Source organism: Cornus florida, unplaced genomic scaffold (assembly GCF_030987335.1).
Source record: "Cornus florida cultivar Cherokee Brave unplaced genomic scaffold, ASM3098733v1 CherokeeBrave_3.0.0_Hap2_Chr02, whole genome shotgun sequence".
NCBI classification, from domain to species: domain Eukaryota; kingdom Viridiplantae; phylum Streptophyta; class Magnoliopsida; order Cornales; family Cornaceae; genus Cornus; species Cornus florida.
This window is the reverse complement of record NW_026775572.1, coordinates 3,689,518-3,713,593: the sequence shown is the minus strand read 5'-3', so window position 1 is coordinate 3,713,593 and position 24,076 is coordinate 3,689,518. Positions and strand designations below refer to the sequence as shown.

General features: G+C 34.5%; 3 protein-coding genes across 5 annotated transcripts; all 3 read right to left on the bottom strand.

Annotated features, from left to right (window-relative positions):
- Nucleotides 1–511: 511 nt before the first annotated feature.
- On the bottom strand, nucleotides 512–6,186 carry LOC132293167 (uncharacterized). Its single transcript, XM_059790519.1, has 10 exons — nucleotides 6,040–6,186; nucleotides 3,872–4,111; nucleotides 3,571–3,775; nucleotides 3,080–3,170; nucleotides 2,823–2,968; nucleotides 2,206–2,449; nucleotides 2,003–2,107; nucleotides 1,710–1,892; nucleotides 1,388–1,589; nucleotides 512–1,178 (listed from the first exon to the last, which is right to left on the bottom strand). Exons 2-10 carry the CDS (start codon nucleotides 4,092–4,094, stop codon nucleotides 691–693), a joined length of 1,887 nt encoding a protein of 628 aa, XP_059646502.1. The 5' UTR covers nucleotides 4,095–4,111; nucleotides 6,040–6,186; the 3' UTR covers nucleotides 512–690.
- Nucleotides 6,187–9,930: 3,744 nt separating this feature from the next.
- LOC132293166 (uncharacterized) lies at nucleotides 9,931–14,541 on the bottom strand. 3 transcript variants are annotated; one of them, XM_059790517.1, is made up of 10 exons: nucleotides 14,431–14,541; nucleotides 13,568–13,811; nucleotides 13,254–13,458; nucleotides 12,833–12,923; nucleotides 12,584–12,732; nucleotides 11,661–11,904; nucleotides 11,446–11,550; nucleotides 11,110–11,292; nucleotides 10,839–11,040; nucleotides 9,931–10,743 (listed from the first exon to the last, which is right to left on the bottom strand). In XM_059790517.1, exons 2-10 carry the CDS (start codon nucleotides 13,788–13,790, stop codon nucleotides 10,238–10,240), a joined length of 1,908 nt encoding a protein of 635 aa, XP_059646500.1. In that variant the 5' UTR covers nucleotides 13,791–13,811; nucleotides 14,431–14,541; the 3' UTR covers nucleotides 9,931–10,237. The 3 variants fall into 3 exon arrangements, with proteins under 3 accessions (XP_059646500.1, XP_059646498.1, XP_059646499.1); XM_059790515.1 differs by lacking the exon at nucleotides 14,431–14,541 and adding an exon at nucleotides 14,106–14,182; XM_059790516.1 differs by lacking the exon at nucleotides 14,431–14,541 and adding an exon at nucleotides 13,990–14,063.
- A 6,720-nt stretch (nucleotides 14,542–21,261) lies between these two features.
- Nucleotides 21,262–22,280, bottom strand: LOC132289239 (inactive LRR receptor-like serine/threonine-protein kinase BIR2). Its single transcript, XM_059789948.1, has 3 exons — nucleotides 21,736–22,280; nucleotides 21,508–21,645; nucleotides 21,262–21,433 (listed from the first exon to the last, which is right to left on the bottom strand). Exons 1-3 carry the CDS (start codon nucleotides 22,278–22,280, stop codon nucleotides 21,262–21,264), a joined length of 855 nt encoding a protein of 284 aa, XP_059645931.1.
- Between the last annotated feature and the right edge of the window lie 1,796 nt (nucleotides 22,281–24,076).

Below are 24,076 nucleotides of genomic sequence, written 5' to 3'. Positions count from 1 at the left end.
ATGCAACATGAATGGGGTTTTAGGCCACGGGACACATTGCGAGTGTATTGTTCACATTGGACCATGAATGTTTTGTTCTTGTATATTTTACTTACCAGGAGAAAAAAGAAAAATGAAAAATGAAAAAAAAAGACACATTGCGAGTGTGGGCTATGTTTTTTTCTTTTGGGTTTTGGACCTTTTATTTGGAAAATATGGCATTGTGCTCCAAATTTAATCAAAATATCGTTTCATATTTTGTTGACCTTTGTGCTACTGTATAATGATTTTCCTACACCTAACCAGTAATATGCAATTGTTTACCCACTTATAGACATGCTATATATACCATATGCAATTTTCTCTTGGGCTTTAATTTACTTGTATCTCCTTTGCATGTCCAGATTTCAAATCCCGTTGTGAGTGCATGAATTTTTTAGCATGGTTAAAAAAAACAAACAATTAAAAAAATAATTATGTCTAGCTAAAAAGTTTGAACAGAAAAAAAAAAGAAGGTTTGAACAGCACTTGGTAGGACAAATACCTCAATTGTTAAATATATCAAAATACTAAACCTTGCTACTGTTATTTTATATCCTGTAATTCAGCTTTATTTTAATAATCACTAATCAAAATCCCACAGTACTTCTAAGTTCCGGACATATGAAACAATAAAAAAAACACAATCAGAGATTCCAACTAGTAGGACTTTTAGTCGGCATTGGTAGGTTTTGTAGTGAGTCCAAATCCGAATGGAAAGAGGGGGTCGTAATGTGAATCACCAACATTCATTGGGAGCTGATCAACAGTCTTGAACCAAGTCCGTGCAAGCTTGCCGGTGAAACCATGGTCCCCAAATAAAACATCTGCAACACCTTGACCTTCAGTTCCGGGAAGCCAAGCAGCTACAAGTGCTTCAATTGTGGAAAGATAAGGTTGAATAACAACAGGACGGCCGGAGATGATGATGACAACACATTTCATAGCTCCACAGACATTTTTTATGGTGCTCGGACCGGGTTCAGGAATTGTCAAATTCAAGTTGTCACCGCTATACTCTGCATATGGATGCTCTCCTACTACAACAATGGCATAGGAGAATTTGTTGGATTTGACAAAATCAGCGTCAGGTTTCTCTTGGTAGACAACTTCGGTTTTCTTGTCAACACTATTTTTTATAGCAGTAAGAATTGTGGTACCTGTAAATGATCGAATGGGTCATATATACATGATTTTGGAAGAGCAGAAAACTCTACTAGACACTAATACAAGCACTTGTAAGTGTGGATATCATCAAATAATTGGAACCTCCTTGGCAAAAACATTTTGTAAAAAAATTGAATGTGTGCGATGACAAAATATAAAGTAGGAACTCAAGCGGAAAATGAAGGGATGATTGGAAATGTACCGGGTGTGATATTGCCACTTAGTCCTTGCCATTCAAGTGTCCACCCACCACACTGATAACCCATATTGTCTGCATGGCTTCCAGCTACGAGTATTTTTGATGCCTTCTTAGGAAGGGGTAACAATGGCTTGTCAGTAGATTCACCATTTTTCAGCAGCACCAGAGATCTTCTCACTGCCTCCCTTGCCAGTTCTCTATGCTCCTGTTCAAGTTACAGAGTAATTATAAGAAGAAGATGGTTTTTTTTTATTTTTATTTTTTATTTTTTTATTTTTCATCTTGCACAAATAGGCTCTAAAGATTTCCAATTAAGAAGACCAACCTGGCTTCCTATGTAGTTGACCAAGCTATAATCAGCCAATGGGTTCTCAAATAAGCCCATCACAAACTTCACCCGCAAAATCCTCTTAACTGAATCATCAATTCGGCTCATGGGAATGATGTTATTCTTCACCTGGAAGGTTAAACCATCAATGAATTCTGTATAGTTGTAGCCAATCATGACCTGCAGCATATATGTCCATAACATGAGTACACGGTCATAAATTAGCTAGAATAGTTTGAACTGTGAAATTGAATGTCATTAAGGAAGAAAGCCCACTTATTATGGCTCACCATGTCAATGCCAGCATTAACCGCAACATCAATGGAATATGAGTAGTTAGCATGCGGTGGAGTAGTGATCCTATCTAGTCCCTGCCAATCTGATATTACAAAACCCTGAAATAGTTCACCGTTTCATTCTTCATTACTCATCAGTTGCTTCATACCACAGGATAAGAAACAAAAGTTAAATTTAAATATAAAAAACGATTTACCCTGAAATTTAAAGTGTTCTTAAGGAAGCCAGTGACCAGGTCACGATTGGTATGCATTTTTATTGAATTCCAACTGGAGTAGGAGACCATAACTGTTGCCACTCCCTTAATAATCGAGTTGTAGTAAGCTGGCATGTGGATGCTTAACAAATCATGCTTGTTTATTACAGTGTTGTTCTCATCAATGCCTTTGGTTGTTCCACCATCACCCACAAAGTGCTTAGCACATGCCGCAACCTTTGTTCTGTAAATTGAATTGGGGAACTATTTATAAGCCAGGTCTTCAAGAAACTCACACAGAGAGTAATGCAAAGTGCAAACCTATGGTCCTATACATTGCCTTATAAGTTCTGCTATGCGTATTAAAATATTAAAAAGCAGCCAACTAAACCCCGTGCTTAATTCCATTAATTATACTTCCATATCTTCTAGCTTGATGACACCTAACTGTCACATACATATATAGCAGGTACATATATTATTCAGTTTTTGCAATTTACAGAAGGATGATTTTGCTAATAATTGCATTCATTGATCCTGATTGCCTATCACTAGTTATATATGCCCATAATGAAGAAACTCGAAAGTAGTTACTGATTTACAAAAAGTATTCTTACTTGCCAGCGAGAAAGGGAACACCCTTTCGAGAATTTGCAGGAATATCTCCTTGGAATCCTGGTATGATCTCGGTCATTGCTTGAACAATGTTGTGGTCTTCACTGAAGCTTTCATAACACCGACCCCATCTTGGATCTCTGCATACCTGTACATACACAAAATTAACAAACTTACAAATAAAGATAAGTACCATCATGATACAAATTAAACATCTTCTTGATCCAACAGCATTTAGATATTGGATTTGAAATAGTACCGCAATACATGGTGCAAAAACATAAGGAATGCCTGTAGCTCTAACTTCAAGAGCAGTCGCAGCTCCAATTTTCTTTACAAGTTCAGGGTCCCTGCTTGACAAAAAAGAAGTGAATCATGGTTGTTAGACAGAGAAGATGGTCTGATCAAATATAGGATTGACTATTTTCACTGTTTCTCGGGGTTCTGATGTTCAAGCCACTAACGGTTTGAAATGTTGAAATTTTATGTTCTCAACCCCTTCTCCTTGCACATTTGAGAATTGCAGTAAAGCTCCTAGTGAACACTCCTCACCATTTCATTTGGGTAAACCTATTTTCATCTTTTAGCAACATTTTTTTAAAGTAACTTACTATTCTGCTTGTTCAACCATTTTACAGATTCATCCTATTTTTTCCATAACGTTTGAATTCAACGTTGATATTGTTCTTTCGTGAAGGTTTACAACTTTCCCCTTCATAGTACATTTTTGCTTAATGCTCTTTCACTTGCCTGGTAACTCCAAGTCCAATATTGTGGGGAAAAATTGTTGCCCCGTAAAAGTTATGGTGGCCATGAACAGCATCAATCCCATAAATCATTGGGATCCCGAGACGAGTAGACAAAGAACCCTTTTGAAAATCATTCACCATGTTCACCCAAGTCTCAGCAGACGCCTGTTTGGCTGGAACACTCCCAGGTCCACTCAATAGACTCCCTGAGCAAATACAAAAAATTACAATAAAATATCTTATAGAACCACATATAACACAATTCATTAGACAGAAAAGAAGTAACGTTATTGATGTGTTACCAATAAAGTATTTCTTCATGATGTCAGCCGTTATATTAGTCCGGTCAATCTGCACCATTTGGCCAATCTTTTCCTCTAATGTCATCCGACTCATCAGGTCCTTGATTCGAACATTCAGTGGCTGCTTAGGATCTTTATATTTCATATATTCTTGGGCTTCTGCAACGGTTGCCCACCAACACATTACTAGAATCCCCATCAACAACATTAAAATCCTCGCCATGTTTCGTCACCAGTTGCCTTAACAAAAAAAAAAAAATGAACAGTGTGGGTTAAAGTACAAAGAATTGAGGGGTTTGTAAATACCAACCATATATTTGGACCAGGAGGTTTCGGAGCTAATGGAATGGCAACTTTTTTCTTTTCTTTCTTTTTGTGGTTCCTATTTCAATTTTCAATTAACTAGTTCATCCAACTTACGTGCTTGACTAATAAAAACTGATAGCGAATTTGTGCTGTCTTTTGCTGAATTTTTTTCACGCCTAATTGGGTCCTGCCTTGTCAGAACCATACAATTTGATCCCCATACGTTACGTGACAAGTTGAAATTCAACATCTGTTCAAATAAATGAATCAAAACGGAGTCTTAAGATTCAACCTATTTGAAAATTCAACTCTTCAACATCAAAATCCCTAGCAAAATCACGATCCTTTTCTCTCTCTCCACCAAAATCACAATCTCCATGGTTGTCCGCATTCGTCTTAAACGTCACATCCTCTCCGTCGATCGCCAGAGTGTTCATCGACATCCCCATCGATTTGATGTACCGGAACGCAAACATCACTTTTTCCGACCGTCGGAGCTTCGGATTCAGCGGACGATTTGTCAAGACCGAAATGCGGAAGGGTTAGGGTTTGGAAATGGAAGAGGCGGCGAACACCGGAGGTGGTGAAGGTCAGGTAAGGAGGTTGGGCCGCGGATATATGGAGATTTGCAGATATTTGTGGATGTATAATATATATATATATATATTACTTTTTAACAGATGTCAAACTTTCATTTATCCACGTCACCTATCATGACCAATTTGGTACTAATTAAGGAAAGGCCCAAGTGTTATAGTTTAAATAAGGGCCCAATCCACTCCTAAACTGAGAAATTATTAAATAATTTTGTATATTGTGGTGGCATTTTCTTAATCAAAGTCCGTAATTAAATTCAGTAAATGAATCACCATATTGAAGAATAATAATATATAAACTATTAAATCAATTTATCATCGAGAATTGAATAGTATAATATAGAAAGATATTTTATCTATACCAAATTCAAAATTTGATTCATGAATTTTTTTTTATTTATCTATTTTATCATTTTGGATCAAACTAAATTACTAAGTGTCCATGTAATAATTTTTCCTACAAAAGGAAACACAAGAAAGGAGATAACAATATGAAAGACAATATTGTTATCTATACCAAATCCAAAGTTTGATTCATGAATTTTTTTTTTTATTTTTTATTTTTTATTTTATCTATTTTATCATTTCGGACAAAACTAAATTGCTAGGTGTCCATGTAATAATTTTTCCTACAAAAGGAAACACAATAAAGGAGATAACAATATGAAAGACAATATTGTTATCTATACCAAATCCAAAATTTGATTCATGATTTTTTTTTTTTTAATCTATTTTATCATTTTGGATAAAATTAAATTACTAAGTGTCCATGTAATAATTTTTCCTACAAAAGGAAACACAAGAAAGGAGATAACAATATGAAAGACAATATTTTAAAGAATGAACTAAAAATGGAGTAGTAATAATCTGAAATGCATTGTTCACCAAATGAACAACCATACTAGAAAGAGAAAATTTAAGAAAAGTATCATCATCTCATCTATATTAATATATTATCATGAACCTCTCTCAATCTGAATGGGTATTTTGTAGTTGATAGTTCATTATCCTTCACTTCAGCAAAGAAAAGACTCAAATGATTAAAAGAGTTAAGACTACATATTACAGAGGGCAGATCAAGTATATATCTAACAAAAAAAAAAGACTGAACCCAAAAACAGAAAAACTAATATCATCTAGGCATTTGAATCCATGGTTAAAAAAGATTAAAACATTAATGATATTAATTCATGCTTAATGATTCATGACTGTATAAACTAGCTTTTAAAACAAATTAGATAGGAAATGGGCTATGGGGCGACTTACTGAGTGTGATCCAGAAACACTGTAGCCTCTGCTATGGTGTCAATATATAGAGAGAGAGAATTTGTGTGTGTGTGTGTGTTTTTCTCTACTTCTGGCAGTGTGCGATGGATAGAGCCTAGAGGTGGTACTTAAAGAAATGAAATGTTGTTTTCTTTATTTATTTTTTATTCCTTTTGGTTGATTTTTCTCTGTCTCTATTTGGAAAAAAAAAACTGTCAAAGGAGTGCAAAGTTTGTGTGGCCACAATTTGATTGGGCCACATCAGTTTTACAAACTCTGCTTACTTAATATTAAAAAAATTAAAAATAAAAATGTGTGGACCTGGACTTTGGGGGAACAAAAAAACTAATGACTTCGATTAGTCACTCGAAAAAAAAAAAAAAAAAAAAAATTTAAAGAACTCAAGAAAATAGAAAAGCTAATTTAAGATAATTATAAAAGACAGCTATCATAAAATAGAATATTTTTATAGAAAAATGACCCAAGTAGGCCCTAAATTTTTTTTTTCTTTTAGATTTTTGGCTTTTCTGATTGAATCGTCATAGAATTTTTTAATGTCTTACAACTTGTACCTTCTTTTTTGGACAAATTACACTGACATTTCCTCTTCACTTTCAAAAATAACACTGTCTTGTCAGAATAATATTGAATTCCTCCGCTATAAATGAAATATCTTGTCTAAAAAAAATTTGAAAACTCAATTTTGACTTTAGAACGCTTGAAAAGACATTTCAGTCCATATGTTATAATAATAGAAGTATATTGAATATAATTGTCATTTTTTGTTTGAGTAAACTACAAAGAGACCCTCTGAGGTTTGAGGAAAGAACAGACAGATGAAAATTGGCTTGTTTTTGGACAAACACACCCCCTTGTGAAATTTGCCCTCCAAACAGAGCCTTAAATCAAGTGAAAAGTCCATTTTACCCTTCACTATTTTATTAATTTTAATTATAAAATATTTAAAACTTAAATAGCCAAAATACCCTTTTCATATATACTTATATATACACACACACACACACACACACAACCAGTCACCACCGCCCCCAATCTCCACCAACCCCCAACCTCCATAATCACCACCCACTAAAGAAGACGCCAAAAAGGAGCTCTGCCACTGCCACCTCCTCGACCTCGCCGGAGCTCAGCCTCGGTTCGGGCGGCGAACTCGGCCTTGGACAAGCCGGGTTTGACCGGGATTGACAGAGACGTTCCCCACGCCGGCGTCTTTCATTCTTGACAGCGGTAGAGAGTTGATGTTTGAGCTTGCAGGGAAGATTTGAGGTTGAGATCGGTGCCGCCGCCGCCGCCACCCTCTTCCCCTCTCTCATACATACGCACACACACACACACATATATATCACCCCCTCATCTGTGCACATCACCATCCCCAATTCTCACCTTCGCACGGAAAAAGGGCTCTAATTGGACTCAAAACGGACGGCAGAAGCGATGGCCACTTCAGCCTCCTCGGCCTTGCAGGTGACGGTCGCCGGACTGTGCTTATCTGAACCTTGTCTTCATCGGAGCTTGGTCCTCGCCGGATTGTTTTTGCTCGTCGATCTCTTGTTGCTCGGTTTCTAAACTTCGCCACACTATTCAGTCCATGGCCGTATCGTCATTGGAGTTTGGTCCTCGCCGGCAATTTTAGGGTTTCGCCGATGCTTCTGGGTTTCGCCGCCACTGTCACAGTCATCACCGCCACCCCCACTGTCGCAGTCATTGCCGATGCTTCTTCCTCTCTCTTCTCTTCACCTCATCTCTTCAACTATGGCCGCCCCTCTCTTCCCCCTCTCTCTACACCCACCACCGCGGCCACAACCACCATCCATCTGATCTCCCTTCTCTCTCCTCTGGTGAACTGTATAATATACGTAGGCGGGTTCGGGTTCGGGTTTGGTTTCGGTTTGGGTTTAATCAAATGGTATTTAAGTCAATTAAAATGTTAATTTTATTTGAAAGGGTAATAAGGTCAATTCATCATCTTCAGGGTCTCTTTGTCCATTTTTCAAACTTGAAGGGGTGTCATTGTCCAAAAACATGCTAACTTTCCTCTACTTGTCCTTTCCCCAAACCTCGGGGGGTGTCAATGTACTTTACCCTTTTTGTTTTTAATAAAATGACAACACTGGTAGGAGAGGTACATTGTTATTTTTAAAGTCTTGTTATTTAAATATTTTATTTAAAAAAATTAGTATAATTAATATTCTTATTTATATCAAAAGTTCATGTAAATGTGCACACACTGTACTATCCCCCAATAAAATTCAAACAATTTCACCTTGAGATTAATGGCCATTGGTGTTTATAGCTAGATATTACTTTTCATACAAATTACTAAAGAAAATGCAACCCTGTTATGTATGACAGTATGAGGTTTTTAAGAGCCTTTCCCACACAAATATTCAAACACACACGTGAACATTTGATGAAATTGTATAAAGATCCAAAATCGAATGAAATAAATCAAATGTTTTGGTCAAACTTTATATATATATATTATATATATATATATATTTCACTTAACCAAGTTTGACCAAATCAAATCATCAATTTTTATCATGCATAATTATATTCTTAGATACTTTGATATACATAGTGAAAAATAAATTATCTACTCCATCCGACTAGTTCTGGGTTCGAATCCCGGATAACCCATTGTCATATCAAAATCATATAGATATAAATCCGTATTCTATTTTTGCAGTCTATTTCATTCATTTTAAAAAAAAAATTATACCTAAACAATGTTTAGATCCTGCTCTATCCAAATTTTTCTAGTTCACCCTAACATTTCTCACTTGTTCGACTGTTACTGAGCAGTTTTTGAATATCAAACGGACCTCTCCAGAAGGTAATTTTAATGTGACCAATTTCCCTTCTTTTGCAATCAGTTTCGCTGGAGTGATGACTTTTCTCTACTATTTTTTTAGTTTCCCTTTCTTTTGAGGAGCCATTGACTAGCTGGAGAAAGCCCGGGCTTGTTTGTGGAAAGTGGAAATGGAAGCAAATTAGTTTCGCGTGAATGGATACCATGAGATAGGGTGAGAAAAATTGAATTTGATTAATTCAACTTATAAGACTTTAGAACAATTAGAAAATTACAAAAATGAAACCATTAATTTTGAACAACAAAGGGCAATTAATCAAGTACGACAACGGATTTGCCAACAAGCCCGACAGGGAGAATTTATTTTAATTAACTATTTTAATATTAGGCCTACGGGAATATGACACGTTCATAACTCTCAATAATCCAAATAAACTAATGAGGTCGAATTAAATCATGTTAATAAACTTCATTTAGAACACTGAAAATGGATCACGGATCATGGTCAGAGTCAGCTTGGGCCTAGGGGTGCCCCCGGACCTATATATATAGAGTACGTAATTTATAAAATATCACTTTGTGCTCTCTGAAATATATTTCTGTTTTATTTATTTATTTTTTTAAGTTAAATTTTCAATATATAAATATGTACAAAATGACATAGGCCCAATAGGCAAAGTTAGCCCAAGGCTAAACTACAAGACATGAGAGGCCCAATTAGACCGAACCAGGGCCAAAAACCCAAACAGAGCATTGAAACACTGAAGAACATGACCGTCATAGGCCACTATTAGGCATTCCGGTGACCTTGCCTCCAAATATATTTCTTTATAAAACACCCCTGACCAGAAATTTTTTATACATATAGATCATGGTCCCAGAAAACAATAAATTTAATCCATCGTGTTGAAGCCGTTGTGACTCACATTCATGCTAAAGGCTTTATTGATGTTCCTCACCAGAAAAATTGGCAAGTGAGCTTCTTGTGGTGGTATAAAAAATAAAAAATAGATATAAATAAATAATACTATGTCGAAAAGATTAAATGTGGCCAAAAATTAATCAAAAACTAAACATTGCAACTATTATTTAATATCCAATTACTCCATTCTTACATAGTAGTAGTAATAATCACATATCTGTCAGTGGCCTAACAGTATCAGCTTCTTACTTTTTAAAGGAAAGTCAGGGGTTCAAGTCTCAGACGAAACAAGTGTGTGTAAATACTAACAAAAAATAAAAATAAAAAAATAAAATAATCACATATCAAAACCCAAAGTGTTTCTAAGCAACAACAAATAGAAACACTAAACAACTCGAAATTTTAGATTTACCAAAAACAACAACTAGGAATTTTAGTTGGTTTTAGTAGGATTGGTAGCTGGTTTTAGTAGTAGTAGGTTTTGTAGTGAGTCCAAATCCAAATCGAAAGAGGGGGTCGTAATTTGAATCCCCAAGATTCATTGGGAGTTGATCAACAGTCTTGAACCAAGTCCGCGCAAGCTTGCCGGTAAAGCCATAGTCGCCGAACAAAACATCTGCAACACCTTGACCTTCAGTTCCCGGAAGCCAAGCAGCTACAAGGGCTCCCATTGTGGAAAGATAAGGTTCAATAACAACAGGACGGCCGGAGATGAGGACGACAACACATTTCATAGCTCCACACACATTTTTTATAGCGCTTAGGCCGTTGTCCGGGATTGTCAATTCTAAGTTGTCACCGTCTGTCTCTGCATATGGGGGCTCTCCCACTACAACAATGGCATGGGAGAATTTGTTCGACTTCACAAATTCAGCATCAGGGTTCTCTTCGTATACAATTTCGGTTTCCTTGTCAACAGTGTTTTTTATAGCTTCAAGGATTGTGGTACCTGCACATCAACATATATATGTATATATAGGTCATTTGTCAATTTTTATGACTTAAAGAAGTAGAAAATGAAAGGATAATCGGAGATATATGTACCAATTGTGCCCTTGCCACTAAAGCCATTCCAGTCAATTGTCCACCCCCCACACTGATAACCAAGATTGTCTGCATGACTTCCAGCTACCAGTATTTTCGATGCCTTTTTGGGAAGGGGTAACAATGGCTCATCACCAGATTCACCATTTTTCAGCAGCACCAGAGATTTTCTCACTGCCTCCCTTGCCAGTTCTCTATGTTCCTGTTTAAGTTACAGTGTTAAACATAGGAATATTATATATATATTTAATTCCAAATTAAAAAGACTAACCTGACTTCCTAGGTGGTGTGTCATGCTATAATCAGCCAATGGGTCCTCGAATAAACCCATCACAAACTTCACCCTCAAAATCCTCCTCACCGCATCATCAATTCGGCTCATGGGGACTATCTTCTTATTCACCAGCAAAGTTAGATCTTCAATGAATTCTTTGTACTCGTAGGGAATCATGACCTGCACCATAGCAGGTCCACAACAACATGAATACATAAATGGTCATAAATTAACTCCGAAAATACCAAAGGATCCAACAACCCCAACACCGACTGTGAGAGAGTGGGGAGGGGTGTGTGGGCTCTACAATAACGTCCTAATCATGACTCTCACCATGTCAATGCCAGCATTAACCGAAGCCTCGACCGAATATGTGTAGTTAGCACGAGGAGGAGTAGTGATCCGATCTATTCCCAACCAATCTGATATTACAAAACCCTGAAATAGTTCACCAGTTCATACATACAGCATAAGTCAAATCAGTTGCTTTTGTTCAGGGCAAAGACACGAATTGACAGACTTTAAAAATGTAAAATGTTTTTTTTTACCTTGAAATTTAAAGTGTCCTTGAGGAAGCCAGTGATAAGGTCACGGTGGGCGTGCATTTTTTTCCCATTCCAACTGGAGTAGGAGATCATAACGGTGGACACTCCCTTAATAACAGAGGTGAAGTAGGGTGGCATGTGAGTGCTGAACAAACCATGCTCGTTTATTACAGTGTTGTGCTCATTGATCCCGTTTGTTGTACCACCATCCGCCACAAAGTGCTTGGCACATGCCGCAACCTTTGTTCTGAAAATTGAAAAATGAACACAATGTTATAAATTAAGCATTTTTTTTTTTCTCTCTCTCCTGGAGAGGATGAGCACTCGAAAATAGGCACACCCGCCTCAGGGGTCTACCAATTAGATCAAATTTTGAATTTTTACTATCTGTATTTAATCCATTGCCGAAGTGGTGGCACAACTGAGCCCTCAAACAAACACAAAGTCCACCATAATGGCAAACTTAGCTATCAGCCTGAAAATAGTTCAGATAAAATTTCTTTCTGCTTCATCCTTGGCAAAAGAACGCAACTGTCACACATTCAGGGTTGCAAAAGTTGACTATATAGGCCGCCTGTTGTCACAAACAGTGTAGGACACAGATTTCATATGCAAATAAATCATTTCATTACGCAACTAATGTTTTTGGACCAATCTCCAGCCTAATAGTCACGTCTTCAAAAAAACGGACGTGAATACTTACCTAATACCACCCAAATCCAAAAGCAAACTAATCCGTACATTCTTTTTATAGCCGGAACAAAATTTCCAGATCTTCTAGCTTGATGATACCTAACTATCACATGCATATATAGCAGGTATATGCTTCAGTTTTTGCAATTTAAGGAGGGATGATTTTGTTGATTGTGTCTCACTGGGTTATGTAGAAATTATAAAGTAGTTACTAAATTAGAAAGAACTCTTACTTCCCAGTAGTAAGAAAGGGAACACCCTTATGAGAATTTGCAGGAATATCTCCTTGGAATCCCGGTATGATCTCCGTCATTTCTTGAACAATCTTGGGATCTTCACTGTAGCTTTCGTAACAACGACCCCATCTTGGATCTCTGCATACCTGTATATGCACACAATTAACTTTTAAAAATATAAAGATAACATCATAGTACAAATCAAACATCTTCACGATCCAATTTTGGATTTGAAATAGTATTTACCGCAACACATGGTGCAAAGGCATATGGAATGCCTGTAGCTCTAACTTCAAGAGCGGTCGCAGCTCCAATTTGCTTTACAAGTTCAGGGTCCCTGCTTTACAAGAAGGAAGTTAATAAGATTGAAGAAACTTGGTTTCATGGATAAATAATCTGTATTTAGTATTCCCTTTGTCTTAATTTAAATGTCTCTTCTGATTAGTAGAATTTTTAAGGGGACATGTGGGCATGCCTTGTTTTCCTGAAAAGTTACTAATTTGTCATATTAAGTTTTGAATATAAGTTTGAAATTTTAAACTCCAAGACATATATGAAAAGATGTTTTTTTTTGAGATAGAGAGAGTAGTTTTTAGTGATTTTAAGTTTTGTTTCATATATTTTTTAATGTCAATAATTTTTTTTTGATGAACGCCCTTTGACTTGCCTCGTACATCCAAGACCAACATTGTGGGGAAATATGGTTGCCTTATAAACATTGTTGTGGCCATGAACGGCATCAATCCCATAAATCATTGGGATCCCAAGACGAGTAGATAAAGAACCCTTTTGGAAATCATTCACCATGTCGACCCAAGTCTCAGCAGATGCCTCTTTGGCTGGAACACTGGCAGGACCACTCAGTATGCTCCCTGAACAAGTACAAAACAATCTTATACTACCATGTGTGTGTGCGTGTGTGTATAACAATATTTATATGACAGAAAGAATAATTAATTAATATTGTTATAGATGTGTTACCAATAAAGTATTTCTTCATGACCTCGGGCGATGAAACATTTCTCTCAATCTGCACCATTTGGCCAATCTTTTCCTCCAATGTCATCCGAATCAGCAGGTCCTTGATTCGAACATTCAATGACTGCCTAGGATCTTTATATTTCATATATTCTTCTGCTTCTGACATGCTTGCCCAACAACACATTAATACAATTCCCATCAACAACACTGAAATCCTCGCCATCTTTCGTCCCCAATTTCCTTCCTTCAGAAAGACAAAGACGGGTGTGTTAAATTACAGTTTTAGTGCCTGAAAAGTTAAGATCTTTGAGGGCTTGGGTTGATACATCGTTAGTAATTCTGCCAAAAAGGGAACACAAGAAAGAAGAAAAATATCTGAAAGACAATGCTTGAAACAATGAACTGAAAATTCATGAACATACATTATTTGCATTCACATTAAAAAAACCTGATTAAAATACGATAGGTACTCTTTGAAAAAAGAAAAAAAAAAAAAAAAAATGTACAATTAAGATTCAACAAGTAGGCCACACAAAACCTGATTAATATTCAGGCCTAGCATTTCGATAAATGTTATACATTGCTGTTAAATGCTATATAGAGGGATGATGATACTTAAGTCCACATGGGTCGCTCTCTATAGCTAAGCCTCAAATATTTCCACCATTAAATTATAGAAAGGGATGATGATACTTGGGTCCACATGGGTCCCTCTCTATAACGAAACCTCAAATATCTCAATCGCATTTGAATCCATGGTCATAAAATATTACAACATTAATAATTCTAATTCAGACTTAATAATTCGTGACTTGACAGGCTTATAAGCAAATTAAAGATAAAATGAGATATGGGGGACTTACTGAGTATGATCCAGAAAAACTGTAGCTGTGTATATATATATATTTAGAGAGAATATTTTGAGAGAGAGAAAGAGAAAGAGAGAGAGAGAGAGAGATTTTCTCTAGCTTTGAAGGTGGATACAGGACGATTTGGAAGAGTATGATGGAGGCGGTATTTAAAAGAAAATGTAAATGACACAATTGACACGTAAGCAACCAAAAGGGTTAACGCTTTACCCTTTATTGCTCCCACACGCCTAATGTGCGCTGAAGTGGGTTCAGTAGTTCACGATTACTATTTCCGGAGGATTACCCTTACGCTTTATTGGCCCCCACACGCGTAATAATGTGCCGAAGTGGGGGTTAGTCATTAGTGGGTTCACGATTACTATTTCCAAGGAGCCTTGCTCACGATGTTTTTTCACTCCTCCAAGGTTTCCAATTCAAACTTTTGTCCTCCGTCCAATTCTTATTCAGTGTCATGGATGTCTCTCTTTTTAAAATCTCGATAATATTTAGATATTATTTTTTCTTTCTATAAAAAAGTTATATTTATTTACTTTTTACTCTCCCTCAGTGATCCATATTGAAAGAGTAATTTAATTAAATAAAAAAAAATTAATATGTAAGTATATATTTAGGTTTGGAAATTTTAATAAGTTCAAAATATATTTAAAGAAAAACACATTTTAATTTTATTTAATTAAATTAAATAAATGACACGAAGTGGGGGTTAGTCATTAGTGGGTTCACGATTACTATTTCCAAGGAGCCTTGCTCACGATGTTTTTTCACTCCTCCAAGGTTTCCAATTCAAACTTTTGTCCTCCGTCCAATTCTTATTCAGTGTCATGGATGTCTCTCTTTTTAAAATCTCGATAATATTTAGATATTATTTTTTCTTTCTATAAAAAAGTTATATTTATTTACTTTTTACTCTCCCTCAGTGATCCATATTGAAAGAGTAATTTAATTAAATAAAAAAAAATTAATATGTAAGTATATATTTAGGTTTGGAAATTTTAATAAGTTCAAAATATATTTAAAGAAAAACACATTTTAATTTTTTTTGGAAAGTTTAAATGGAACAAGTATATTGGAAGGGTAAAAACCAAACAATGGACAATTAAACGGTATTTGTTTTTGGTTGATTAATTTTGGTGATCCGAACAAATCCATCGTGTCATTGTCATTGTTACATGGTCGCTTTTTAGGAATAAAAATTTATCCTCTTTAAATATAGATATGTATAATTTACTAATACATCATATAACAGTAATGGCTATATAATAGGAAATAATCCATATGGCCAACCTTATCTATATACCATATAAGATGGCGTTGCTAATTAATAATGGGATTATACTAGTAATATTTATACCTAAATTAATAAAAAATGCACAACAATTACAAAAAGTCAGGAATAGTAAGTAAACCCTAAAATTTTGTAAGTCCTAAAATATCATAGAATAATCCTAACTCTAAATCCAAACTATGGGCCCTTAAATATCTAGGCTTTTACAGTCAAACCTTCAAGCCTAATTTGAACTAGTCGCATTTTTTTAAATCCCAAAACAAACTCAAATTACATAATTATATGATTGTATTGTGTATGAACATTTGTGTATGTAATGTAGTTGCTACTATGATTAGTCTCGAACTTCAAAAAAAAATAAAATAAAATAATTGGAAAGAGTGAAAAAATTGGATTTGATAATCATAGAAATGAAACTTCAAAATGGATAAGAACACAGAAATTAAAGGAAAGAGTGAAAAAATTGGATTTGATAATCATATATATAATGTGGACGGGGCTGAGTTGTAGACGATTATCTTCTCTTCGATTTCTTCCCATTCCAATTAAAACCTTATCCAACCAAACGATGAAAACCTGTCAATTTCATCAAAATAAGAAACAGCATCTTAAGGTACGAGTACGACAATAAAAGTCGAGCATGTAAAGTTAAATAAATTAGCTGTCATTATAGAAATGGAAATGGAATTGGAATCTGTCTTTTCATTGATAAGCTGTATTGATGTGAACATTCAAACATCAAAAACAACCTTCGTTACTTCAACTTATCAAGAAGAATAAGAAAAGAAAGAAATATATATAATAAAAAAAAAATACAAGCAAAGTGCATATAAAATCACAAATTAATTACAATGATACCTCCTGAAATTTATCGTATTGATAGAGATTGGTTATTTTTTGAACACTTATACCCGTGTCAGAAATTTAAGCCAAACAAGTCTTTAAAGTCTGTGAAAAGATAAGATTGCCCTTCAATAAAATATCAATTATTAATTTAAAATATTTTTAAAAATTATATGACATAATTACCCTTTTAAAATACGGAGTAATGGATTTCTCTCTACCCTCTGCTCCAAAAAAAATCCAAAAAATTTTGTTCTTCACCAATCCCCTTTTACACACACACACCCCAATCCATCTTTGTCAAGCTCTTCACCAACACTCCCGAATTGGTGATGCGATGGTGGTGGGGTTATGATGTGGTGGCGGCGGGTGTGGCAGGGTTGTGGAGTGGTGGTGGGGCTGTGATGTGGTGGTGGTGGTGGGTGTGGCAGGGCTGTGGAGTGGTGGCAGGGCTGTGAAATGGTGGTGGCGGGACTGTAAGGTGGTGGTTGCGGGGTTGTGATGTGGTGGTGGTGGTGGTGGGGCTATGATGCGGTGGGTGTGGGTAAGAGGAGATGATATATATATACACACGTATATGTATTCGATGTATGTATATGGTTGTAGTGATGTGGCAAGTTTGGTTAATTAAAATTAGTTAGAAGGTTAACTTTGTAATTTCAAAATCTCAATAATTTAATTGACAAGTCAAAGGGTAAATTAGTCATTTTTTTATGTGTCACGGTATAAATGGTATTAGGGGGTGTTTTGTTAACTTTATCAAATTTCAGGAGTTTCATTATTCAAAAAAATATTAATGGTATTAGGGGGTGTTTTGTTAACTTTATTAAATTTCAGGGATTTCATTATTCAAAAAAATGTTAATTTATATATGTCTGTTAATACGATAGACCTCAGGGGTATTAACCCTAAAATCATTTTAATAGGATTTAATTTTTTTAGTTGACTATTAAAGATAAGTGACAAAAAAAACTACTAGCAAAGTGCATATAAAATTATTTTAATAGGATTTAATTTTTTTAATTGACTATTAAAGATAAGTGAAAAAAAAAAACTACTAGCAAAGTGCATATAAAATTATTTTAATAGGATTTAATTTTTTTTAGTTGACTATTAAAGATAAGTAACAAAAAAAACTACTAGCAAAGTGCATATAAAATCATTTTAATAGGATTTCATTTTTTTAGTTGACTATTAAAGATAAGTGACAAAAAAAAAAAAAAAAAAAAACTACTTTATCGGTTCAAAAAATATATATATATATATATAATTTTTTTAAAAAATAAATTCTATTAATAGTGAATGAATTATTATATTTATTTTTAATAGGTTTACACTCACAGTTATAGTTATGTGAATGTTTATTTTTTTACAAATATAATGTAATAAGGTTAAATTAATAATATTAATATATATATATATATAGTTCATTCACTTTTTAAATGTGATACTTATTTGAACAGGATAAAGATAATTAGATGAATTCTTATTTTGGGCCAGCCGTAGTAAAGTTGCCTAACTTTTGCATTTTCAATAAATATTTTGTATTGGAAAGGGCGGTGACAAATGGACCCTGTCCTTTTGTTGTTAGGATAAGTTGATGTGAAATGACCGCAGAGCATTCAAACTATCAAACATCAAACAAAACAAAAGGTTCTAGCAAATTGCATATAAAATCATTTTAACAGGATTTAATTTTTGGATAATGTTTGATCTTGTCTTATGAGGACAATTTTGGTTCGGCAAATTGAGTTTCACATCTCTTTTCAATATTAAAAAATATAAAACATGAATTATATTAATTTATTTAGGATTAGACCCGTTTTGTTTCTCTCTCCTCTTATCGGCAAATATTTTCTTTCCTTTTTTGTTTTTCTCATATCATGCTCAGATCCTTATTTTACATTGTGGTCTCCATTCATAAATCTGAACTTTAGAAAGCAATTCATTGATTTCAGACAGTGTTCTGCTCTTAGCAATCATTGATTCACATTTTTGAAACTAGTATGTTCAAACATTATATTTTGTAATACAAATTATTTTTTCTTCTTTCAAAGGGCTTAAAATCAAGTATGGGTATTGTTGAATTTTTGTTCAAAATGATAATTGAAACTCTAGACCCTTATTTTTTTCTTCTTTCTCATTATTATTGTTGTATAATGTTTGTAGGAATCTATGAAATATTACCGAAGCCTTCCACAAAGCGCAGAAGAAAGCAACAAGTTGTGTCAAGATAACTTGTTGGGATAAAATTTGCTCAAGTGTTAGTGTCATTATGAAGATAACTTATTTCAATCATATAAATATTTTTACTCTATTGATTTGCTGCAATTTTAGGCGTAAGTTTTGGTTTATTGGGCTTTGCTTATGTGGTTAGGGCAAGATATTGGAAGATGGGAGCATCTCATAGAAACAAAAAAGAAAAGGAGACAACATACACACATGAGAGGAAAGAGAAACAAAATGGGTCTAGTCTAAAGTAAATGGATATAGTCCATGCTTTATTATATTTTTTAATGTTAAAGAAAGGTGTTAGCTTTTTATTGGCCCAATTCAACTTGCAGGATAAAAATTGTCCTGATAAAGCAGGATCTAAGTATTATCCTTAAATTTTTTAGCTTACCAATTATTATTATTATTATTGTTATTATTATTATTTTGTCATTATTTTGGCTTACCATGTAGTTATACATTTGTAATAAATTTTCATTTTAAATTATTTTATTTTCATTCTATTATATATATAATTTTAATTTTCACATGAAGTTTTACATTGAATTTTTTTTTATATATTAATTACATTTTTCAAAATTTTAAGTTTACAAATAATTTTTCAGATTTTGTAAAAGTGATGTTCAATATTCATTTGGTTAAATTTATTCCATACCCACTGCATTAAATTGGTATTTCAAAAACACAAAACTATACTTTATTTAATAATCTTCACAACCATTATTATATTTTTACCTCTTCCTCATTATGCTTCCGTTGATGCTATATTCGTATAAGAGTAGTAATGTTTAGATCACAGTGTCATAAAGAGTTATTTGATCGAGATCTTTTGATTGGTCATATTTAACAAATAAAAAAAAAGGTCAAATGTAGAAAATAGTTTTAAAATATGCTTATTGTACATATTGACGTACAAAAAATATTGGAGGATGTCCCCCTCATGCAACCCTCATGCAACAAAACACTCTTAAAATTTTAATTGATGCAAATAAGTTCATCTGATAAATTTAAATTTTAAGTTGACTAAATTACCCTTATTAAATTATTTTATAAAATATATAAAAATAAATAATTTTATAAAATGATCGAAAATGACACTATTGAATTTTTGCAAATTCTGAAAACTAGTGCACACTGATATTGAAAAAAAAAAAAAATGGTTTAACCTTGTTGGCAAGAAAAAAAATAAAATAAAGAAATAAAAAATAAAAAATAGTAAACTGAAATCTCAAAAAATTCAAATCCTTATTTTACAAATTTTCAAAGTTTATATATATATATATTTAGAGATATATATCTCTAAATTTAAAAAGAAATTAAATATATATATATATAATGTGCACAAACACTTATACTATGAGATTAGTATCATATATAACCTCTTGGGCATTTTCAGAAGAATAAAAGGACAAATTTACAACACAAATTTATGTAGAGAGTAAAAAAAGTGAGATCTCGCAACAATGGGATCTCTACTTTTTTTTATATGGACTCCTAAATTAATGTAAAAATACCCCTAGTAAGAATATACAACATACTCTATGCTAATGTGAACCAATAATAAATATACGTGTGATCTTTAATTACTAAATTAAATATGGAATGGTAGATATTCACTTACCAAATCAGAGCCATCTATGACTTGGTTATTAAAATAGGACGTGTCCATTTATTATTGATCCACATCAGTAGAATCAATAATAATAAATAGACATGTGATATTTAATTACCAAATCTAATATGGTAGGGTAAACATTCACTTACCAAATTAAAAATGGTGATTTCAGTACCATCTATAATTTGATTATTAAAATAGGATGTGTTCATTTATTATTGATTTATATCAGTGAGTATGTTGTAAATTTTCACTAGCTAGGACCTGAATATTATCCCAATAATAAAATCTAATCGCAACTAAAAATACGGGTATGTGAGGTTTCGTTGTTAAATTGTTGATGATTGATGAACCAAATTCTTAGAGAAAAAAAAATGATTTTCCATATATACAAGATGGCTCACAAGGAAACAAAATTTAGGTGAAGCACATGCATCATTTTTGTACTTACCGGGAAAAGAAAAAGAAAGGCAAAAGTGCAAAAAAACCTCTGAACTATTCAGTTTTTTGCAAATACCCTTCTATAGTACCAAAGTGTGCAAATACCCCCCTGAGACTCACCGGATCAACTTTTCCGGCATATGTTGATTTAAAATGACCGAAATAACCCTACTTATTACATTATATATATATAAAAAAACCTAATTATAAAATACCAATTATACCCCCATTGGATGACGTTAAGAAGAGTACCAAAAAAGCCATTCCTTGACCTCATCGTTAGATTCTCTTTTTTTCACTTAAACATATATATATATATATATATATATATATATATATATATATCAATATCATTCCCCGGACAGTGTAAGAATCGGATGGCGGATCTTCTACAGCCACCGGAGGGTCAGATTAACAGCGGAACTAATTTGATGGTGACTTCATAAGAGAACGTTGGTACGAAACAGCAGCGAAGGCCGAGTGTCTTCGATTGGGGGACATCGGTGATCACCAGTACGATTCGCACGTCAATTGAAGAAGCAAGCAATGGAAGCTTCCGATGAAGGAGTCCGGGAAGGCTTCAAAGACACGAGCATTGATGAATTTAAGCGGTAGCGGCGGTGGAGGAGGAGGAGGAGACTATCATGAAAACCTTCTAAACGACGAAGACAGAGAGGGCAATCTGAAATTGTTGGTGGCAGCCATTAAATCCGCCAGCTTAAGTTTCACAAGCGGTTTCTGGAACACCAAAACCTGAACAAGCTTGTACGCCCTCAATTTCTCAATCCAACTATATCATCATCCCCTCTTTCAATCCAATAGTAACCATTCTTGGCTCCTCCAATTCAACTTCTTAAAGCACCACCGCCCCAACCCAAACCCTAGCAACATCCACACCCCGGCACCAAAAACACCCACTGTAATTCTAATTGCGAGATTCTTATTACTCAAACCACCACTCTCCCCAATTGGATTCCTACAAAGTCCACTATTCCTAGCAAAATCCCTCGCATCAAAATCTTCAAAATTCATCGGAATTGTGCTGGAAAGATCATTGTTTGCAACAGAAACTTCTTTCCAAATTTGATAATTTGAATCGTCAGTGAGATTGTTACCGAAGAGATCGAGAGATTGCAAGTTATGACAGTAGTGTAGAGACTCCGAAATTTCGCCAGTGAGATGCATACCGTGAAGCCCGAGGCTGAAGAGACGGTTTTCAAAATCGTTCCAGCATGAAACTCCGACGAATTCACACAGAAAGCGAATTGAACTGTTGGTGAAAGTCCATGAATTGAGCTTGCCATGAGGGTCAGTGAAAGAGTTCTTCACACCTTGTAAGCACTTCACACCGTCTTTGGGGATGGAAACAAAGACAAAACAGAGAAATGCAATGGAAATATAGCTGAATAATCCGTAAAATTTCATGAGATTGTTGTTGATTAGAGGTGTGAGATTGAACTGTTGGTGCCATGAGTCTCACAGGCAAGTTTTATAATTAACTCTATCCCTTTGACTTGTGTTCTTTGCATCTCTGACTCAATTCCAGGAACGGATAAAGATCTAAAATCAATCTAGTTTGCATGCTTGCATTGTTTAATAAACATTTGTTCATAAACTGTTAAATTGTTTGTTTTGCAGTTTTGTTTGTTTTACAATTTTGTGTTACATAATTCATGAGGTAAGTGATGCCAATTGATGGATTAAGAGTCTTATTAGTTCTAAAACATATTGGGAAATCTTAAAATTAATTCGGATCGCAAGGCTAAATACTTGAAACAGAATGTGTTCTTGTATGGGTTTTAATCCGTTTTAAAACTGTTTTTACTTGATTCTTGTTCCAATTGATTTTGATTAATAAGTAATGAATTTAATTAACTCTGGAAAACACTAGGGTTTAGTTTTAATCAGTAAGGAACTTGGTTTGGAGGATCAACATAGCCGGACACCGCCGAAGTTAGAAAAGATGACGCACAGGGGAGGAGCCTGCTCTATTTCAAGAAGAGCAGGCTCACCAAAGAGTAGAGCCGGCTCTTTGGGCTCTAGAGGCGGCTCCACCTTGTGTAGAGCTGGCTCTACTAAGTGGTGGAGGCGGCTCCACTTTGTGTAGAGCAGGCTCTTTGGTTTGTAACGTTACCGATTTTTTTCTATTTTCTAAATTCTGGAATTTATTTGATTTCTCTGGATTATTTTAATCCTTGCCTCGTTTTGCGTGCCAGGCAGGCCCCGAGGGGCGTTTTGGTCAATTGTTGAGCCGAGGGTTTTAGAAGTGTATTTTTAGTCATTTTAAGTCAATTAGAAGCGACGGTGTCATTTTTAGAATTTTTGGAGGTCGGCACGATTCCCGGACTCGGGAACTTCTCCTAGTTTTCTCACCTTAAGTGAGGGGCGTTTTCGGCATTTCATATGTGTATGTGCATATTTATACATATATGTATGTTGTATTAGTGGTATCTTATGGAAGGAGGTATTTTATGGCAAGGTTGAAGTTACAAAGAAGTTCAAGGGGCATTGTTATCATTTTGACTCATGGAATAGCCTAGAGAATTCTAGAGACAATGAGGTGTCTCCTTTTGGCCCATTTCTTTCTTTCTTCCCCTCATTTTCGGACCAACCCATAAGCTATCTTCCTCTATTTTCTTCTTTCTCTCTCTATATCTTTCTTCCTTCCCCTCTAAAATTTGTTCATACTAGAAAGGATTTGGTTTAAGCCATTATTGGCAAATCGTAGACCATTGCAAGGGCTACATCTTGGTACCGATGTTGCAAGCTTTGGGAGGGATTTGAGTTGGGAGCTTGGAGCTTGGAGCTTAAGTTTCTATCTTGAGGTAGGGGGGAGTCTAACTCACAAATTCCTTTGGTTTTAGTGAGTTTCTATATGCCTCCTTGCCTGATAATTTTAAGGTTGTGAAGCATGCTTATTTTTTAAAAAAATTTTGGTTAAGATGTTAAGCATGGATTGTGATGATTTAATTGTTGAAGGATGAGAAAATAATGGTTTCTTGTATTTGTGCCAAGCATGCTACTTTTTTATGAGAAAATGTGAAAGTATAATCTATGTTATCAATTTGTATGTTTGGATGTTTGATATGATAACTTAAATGTAAATTATGAATTTCATGAATGTTGAAATGATTTAATCCCATGATCCCTTTTCTTTGAATCCTATTCTTTGGTTGTGGCTCACAGGATTTTTAGGAATGTGATTTAGGCTTTACTCTACT

Excerpts from the sequence above, each read along its gene's own strand:
- LOC132293166 (XM_059790515.1), bottom strand. The coding sequence starts at position 14,129 with ATGCTAGGCCTGAATATTAATCAG. Across the intron at positions 11,293-11,445 it reads TTAATGCTGGCATTGACATG|GTCATGATTCCCTACGAGTA; the intron begins GTGAGAGTCATG and ends GCTATGGTGCAG. Across the intron at positions 11,041-11,109 it reads CACACCACCTAGGAAGTCAG|GAACATAGAGAACTGGCAAG; the intron begins GTTAGTCTTTTT and ends TAACTTAAACAG.
- LOC132289239 (XM_059789948.1), bottom strand. The coding sequence starts at position 22,280 with ATGAAATTTTACGGATTATTCAGCTATATTTCCATTGCATTTCTCTGT. Across the intron at positions 21,646-21,735 it reads GGGGTGTGGATGTTGCTAGG|TTGGATTGAGAAATTGAGGG; the intron begins GTTTGGGTTGGG and ends ATGATGATATAG. Across the intron at positions 21,434-21,507 it reads CTGTCTTCGTCGTTTAGAAG|CCTTCCCGGACTCCTTCATC; the intron begins GTTTTCATGATA and ends GTGTCTTTGAAG.
- LOC132293167 (XM_059790519.1), bottom strand. The coding sequence starts at position 4,094 with ATGGCGAGGATTTTAATGTTGTTGATGGGGATTCTAGTAATGTGTTGG. Across the intron at positions 1,893-2,002 it reads TTAATGCTGGCATTGACATG|GTCATGATTGGCTACAACTA; the intron begins GTGAGCCATAAT and ends TATATGCTGCAG. Across the intron at positions 1,179-1,387 it reads AAGTGGCAATATCACACCCG|GTACCACAATTCTTACTGCT; the intron begins GTACATTTCCAA and ends GATCATTTACAG.